Source organism: Manihot esculenta, chromosome 13, assembly GCF_001659605.2.
Source record: "Manihot esculenta cultivar AM560-2 chromosome 13, M.esculenta_v8, whole genome shotgun sequence".
NCBI classification, from domain to species: Eukaryota; Viridiplantae; Streptophyta; class Magnoliopsida; order Malpighiales; family Euphorbiaceae; genus Manihot; species Manihot esculenta.
Genome location: NC_035173.2, coordinates 7,963,605 through 7,969,653, shown reverse-complemented (window position 1 = coordinate 7,969,653; position 6,049 = coordinate 7,963,605). Strand labels below are relative to the sequence as shown.

Here is a 6,049-nt window from a genome sequence, read left to right as displayed (position 1 = left end):
AATTTGGAAAGTGTAGTCAATATAAATAAATTAATCTAATAGTTGCTTTTAAAAAGTAAGATAGAATAATTCTTTTATTTTAAAGATAAAATTACAGTTATTATATCGAATTGATCTATAAAAAATAAAATACTCTAAGAGTAAATATTTATTTTATTCATAAAAATTAAATTTTTAATTTTTACTAAACGGAGAAAAAAAAATATCTAACCACTTATTTCAACAATTTTTTTTAATAGAGTGTTTTGAATTCAAACACTACATAAAGAGACCGTTTTAACTTTTAATATAAGTCTCTTCAACATCAATACAAATTAGTGGAGTTAATATCTGATAGTATATATATAAAAGAAATTCAATAGTTGATGAGCAGCCTATTTGCAAGTTCAGACAAACAATTGACGGTTGTGAATGTTTATCGTATGCAAATTTGCCTGTAGGTTGGCCCCTGCAGGTTGATGGATAATCAAGTCGGTCCATAAAGAAAAAGAACAAAAAATAAACATTTCATGTCAATCCATTATTTAGTGGAAAATTAGAGCCATTAATTATTTAATATTGGAGCTTCAAAATCATTAGAAATAAATTTTTGCTTAAAATTAAATTTATAATAACAGTAAGAGAGTCAATCTTATAGAGGAGGATAAGTAAATTAATTTTATTAAATAAAAAATATAAAATAAAATAAAATAGAGGAGATTTTAAATATAAAAAAATAAAAATAAATAATTAAATTAAGAAAGAGAAATATTTAATCAAAAGAGTAATTTTAATTTCAATTTTATTAGTTGATTATAAATATAAAAACAATTCAAAATTAATTATTAATAAATCTAGAAAAATGCTTTAAATATCTAATTATTTTTTAGATTTTAAAATAGTTATGAGACACTCGTTAATTAACTCTAATTCTTGCACAACAATTATTGATACTCCTACAATCTAATTTAATTAGAGTATTAAGATGTAAAAAAAACTAAACAAATACGGATTTAATCAATTTCAATAATAATATATTATTCTAATAACCGTGGAAGGGCTCTTATTGTAATAATTAATAAAATAATAATAAATACTAGTTACAAAAATAATATAAATATCAAAAATAATTAGAATCACATAAATCTCATAACAATTGAAATTAAACCTTAATTATTTTTTAATGGAAAGAACAAATTTTAATTACACATATTTATGACAAAAATATCACATGAGAAGAGTATTTTCAGCTTTCTAAACTAATTAAGGAGAGACAAGAGATGAGATCCTAGATATATCGAAATGTCCTCTTTGTATAGTGTTAAGAGTTTTAACATAACTAAATATACGTAGTTAAATCAAAATTGAGTACATCTTATCAGATAAGAGATAAAAGTTATCTTTTTGTTTCTCGGATTTGAAACTGAACTCTGTTCGTTGAATGTATTATGCCCGTAACGCATAACACCGTTTATCTGAAAATTAGAGTTTAATTATAACTCTAATTCATATTCTTTTATGAATTTAATTGCGTTCACGTTTGATTTTAAATTGTAGAGTTCAAATTAAAATTTTTCGTATTATTCTCCATTTTTATTTAATCTGTTAAAATAATAAAATTTAAACAAATAATTTATTTTAAATAAAATTAAATTTAATATTTAAATATTTTAAAATATTAAAACTAAATAAATGTGCATGATATTCGCATAAACAAGTTAGATCTTTGCAGATTTCATGATTTAATTTAATTTTGTAAATATTGACAAGATAGTTTAAAATTTTAAAATTATGTTCGCTTATTTCATTTAAAATATTTTTAAAAAAATATTTTTATAATTTTTAATATTTAAAAAATTAATAAACGAAAAAATTTACTAATTAAAGAAAAAATTAAATTATTTTAAAAAACAATTTATTCTTTAAAAAAAAGAGTGATTTCCACATTTTAAAAAATTTATTACTATCTTTATATATAAATTTGTTAATATATTTTATTTTTTAAATTAAAATTAAATAATAAAAAATAAATTATTTTATTAAAAAATATTTCTAAAATATTTTTTAAAAAAATATTTTTCATAAAAAATATTTTTAAATATAAATTATTTTTTCAAAATAAATGAAATCTAAGTGTAATTTTATCGAAAATTAAAATAAAATTGAAAGGAGTGTACACCTATCCCCTAATAATCGTGACAACTAATTTTTTTTAAAAGAAATCTTAAGCGGGTTTCATATGTCACAATGTGAATAATAAAAGAAAATAATAATTAAATAAACATTAGTTATGTTTTATAAAAAAAGTAAAAATAATTATATTTATTATTATTAAACCTTTAAATTTTTAAAAAATTCATTAATTTCTTTTATTTCATAGTTACTTAATTAAAGTATTTTTATATTTTGTAAAATCCTGTTAGATAAATTATTAATTATCTATCTTGAATATGCATATTATTTAGTCTTTATAATTTTCAATATATATATTACTTATTTTTATAATTTTAAATATTTATATTATTTACTTTCTTTGATAAAAATTAAAATAAATTAGTCAATTTTTTTTATTGAAAGATGAAATAAAATTTTATAAAATATAAAAATATTTTAATTAAATAATTTTGAAATAATGAACAGCAAATAAAATTTTTAAAAATTTAAGAAGTTGATAGTAATTCTCCCTCCTATAAATCAAGAGAGGACTTGGCCCACCAAGATCTGGGCAGCCTGCAAATAGAGACCCAATTTGATATTAGACCCAGTCTGGCATCAATCCAAGAACCAGAGATTAATCCCAAACCAGAAGAGGAAAGTACACGTAATGGATGACATTTCTCCTGGTTCAGATGTCTGTTGACAGAAGTTCTTCCACAACATGAACAAATGGCTTCTTTATTCCCAAAATCGACACTATCAAGAGGTAAAGCTGAAGTATATGTGGCAGCAGTGCCTCTGAGAGCCACAAGAGGAGCAGCTCAGCTACTCATGTCCACTGCTTATTCTCTCAATCTCTGGGATTTGCAGCACTTCATGGTCATCATCAAATCTCACCAACCGCAGCCACCTCCTCCTTCTCAGGTTCTTTGCCCTCTTCGTTCATTCTCTAATACCCACTTTCTGAATTTACGTTTTCAGGTTCACTTTGCCTTTCTTTTGCAATTTTGTTCTGATAATGCCACTGGTTAGTCTTCCTTAATTTGAAAATTTTGCATTGGCTGGTATTTTTCAAACTCCACTTTTGTATGCAATCTCAATTTTATCTGTATTTATTCCCCTTGTCAAATGAAAACGGTTGGACAATAAAATGAATGAGGAGTTATCCTCTAAAATTCCAATCCCTTTGTTTGAAATGTATGATTTTGAGAGAAAGAATTCATTTCTCTTTAACTTCCAAAATTTTCGTTTTCAAATAAAATGAATCATGCATCATTCTGCAAGAATTCATTTGATTTTTTTTTTTACACAAAATGAATCCTACCAAACTGAAGGAATATGCATGTTTGCCCCACTGATTTAGGTACAAGAAAAATTTGAATCCTGTTGGGTGGGGGTATGTAAGAAGGAAAGAGCTATTTCTTCTTGTACAAATTGCTTAATATTTTGAGAAAAGGTGATGTTGAATATATAGGTCAGAACCAATGAACTGTGCTAAAATAGGATTTGAATTAGTAGGATCTGAAATTCTAAGCAAATTTATTTGCATTGTAGGCCTTTATAGTTTTTGATTTTCAGCCAAAAGACCCTGAAAATATATACACAGCGCTTGCAGTTCTGTCTGGTAGAGCAGTGCCAGGTGAGGCTTCAAATGTTGCTGCTGCATTGTTTCTAGCAATTTTTACACTCTTCTTCATGTTTTCGTAGTACTGTTCCATCCCTTTTATTTGTCTCTTGATGTGATATTAACATTATTGGACTTTTCATGACTAATGAATACTGCTAGAAAATTGGTATTAAGTTCATTTCAAAAGCTTTTTCCCTAATGATTTCACTTTTGAAATTAACAATTTCGAAATTAACTATTACTTTTGCTGATTGATCGTCTCCTTGTCTAAATAATGTTACAGCTTAGTTTGCCTTTCTTTAGTCAGATTTGTTGTGCTCCTCTCCTGAGATGGTGCAAGAAGTATACTAATGCAATGCAGACCTCAGAAATTTAAAAGCTGCAAAAATGTGATACTACAGTTTCATAAAGAATGATGGGAGAGGGACGCGGAATCATAATTATGTTCACTTGAAATCAGTTCATGAACTCTAGCATTTCTACCTGATTCACAAATTAATGATGTTGTGCACTCTGCACCATCTCAGGAGCTGTTCTTGTGCGGAAGTTGGCAAAGTTGCCAAGAAGCAAATGCTGGTTGATTGGATCCTCTGAGGTGGATGCTTTAAATGTTGCAACGGAATTCAGTAACGGCTGGGAAACCTGTTTAAGAGTTGGTCGCCATGACTGTCGCGATTATACAAATGGTAATGTGTAATTGATCTCTTCTTTTGATAGACGCTAATCTGTGGTATGCATCTTTTGTTTATTATCTTGTTAAAACTATGCAATCTAGGAATCTTGTCAGACTCTCTCTCTCTCTCTCTATATATATATGTGTATGAATTCTAAGGAAACATCTTGCTGCCTTGGTAATGCATATTAGTGTACTTTTGGATTATATTTAGGTTAATAAATCATCTCCTGGTGAGTATAATCCATTATGTTAGATTTATAACTTATAATCATAGCAAGAAACTATTTTTCAATTAGAATGGAAAAAGTGTTCCTCAACTGTAGAAGCATAGATAGGAGGATGGTAGAGAAATTATTTGGGTTTTATCGTCGCGAAGAGTGGTTTTTGCCCAATGAAGTATAATCTCATGGAGGAAGAGAGAGACTTTAGCTCAAGGCGGAGAAGGTTTTGCCCATGTAGTTTAAGACATTTTTTGTAGTATATAATGTAGTTACAATAAATATATTGGATTATTTTCAGAGGAAAATAAAATGGATTAACTAATATATTAGTATAAACAGTTTGGCCGAGGGATTAATTGAGTATACTCGGGTTGATGCGTAGATAGTTTGAGTTTTTAATTGGTGACATTATTGAAAAATAATGAAAGATAAATGGGCGTGGATGTAGTCTTATATTGATAGAGTGAATCACCTTAAAACTTTTTATATTTTGCTTTTTGTCATTTGTGGGGATTGTCCCAACACATTATCATTATGCAATCTGTTCTTTATGAAACATCCCCTTTCTCAAGGGAAGATTAAGAACACTTGGATTAAATTGCATCTCCCTTCATTTATTTCTCCAGCCTATTAATTTATTCTTTTGCAAACTGGAAGGATTGGTAGAACTCCTCACCGGTGAAAGAAATGTGTTAATGCGACTGAGAAGCAGTGACAGTCAAGGTTAAAGTATCAATTGAAGGCTTCATGAACATAGTCTGCTCTCACGTGTTCAAGCTGTGCTGTGGAGAACAATATTGTTGGTCATGAAGAAACCATGTAAAATTATTCTTGCTTGACCAAGCTACACAAGCTTGCCAAGTTCTATGTTCTATTATTCTCTGATGTCTATGCCTCCAACTTGTGATGAACTCTCCTTTTTTTTTTTCTTCTTTTTTTTTTTTTAATTTACCATTGGCTTTTATTAAAGTTCAAAAATTTAGATCTCACAGCCTTAAATGATTATAGTATCACTGCTACAAAACATTAAACTTTACACCTTACTGAAAAGGGAGTATATGTCTGGATAAGAGCCTAATTACAATTTTTGATACATGAATAAGAAATTATGTAAATGCGGAATCAACATGGGTCATGGGGCCAGGGCAACTACATGTCCCAATTACTATTTAAAAAAGGATACGATAATGGGTAAAAAAATTTAAAACTTTTCGGGCTTTAACGGATATACTTTCAACCTTTTTTTTTTTTTTGAAATGAATATACTTTGAACTTTAAAAGTTAAAACATATACCCCAAATTTAATATCTAAATTTAATCATGCCCTATCGTTAAATTTAACTATTAAATATAATAGTCCAACTATGTCAACGTTCTAATAAGTAATTC

At 27.3% G+C, this 6,049-nt stretch overlaps 1 protein-coding gene across 2 annotated transcripts; it reads left to right on the top strand.

The window, feature by feature from the left end:
• Positions 1–2,752: 2,752 nt before the first annotated feature.
• LOC110622348 lies at positions 2,753–5,571 on the top strand. Of its 2 annotated transcripts, none has more exons than XM_021766833.2 (4): positions 2,753–3,060; positions 3,691–3,775; positions 4,291–4,449; positions 5,287–5,571. In XM_021766833.2, exons 1-4 carry the CDS (start codon positions 2,866–2,868, stop codon positions 5,292–5,294), a joined length of 447 nt encoding a protein of 148 aa, XP_021622525.1. In that variant the 5' UTR covers positions 2,753–2,865; the 3' UTR covers positions 5,295–5,571. The 2 variants fall into 2 exon arrangements, with proteins under 2 accessions (XP_021622525.1, XP_021622524.2); XM_021766832.2 differs by having other exon boundaries at positions 2,754–3,060; positions 5,318–5,571.
• Positions 5,572–6,049: the final 478 nt, after the last annotated feature.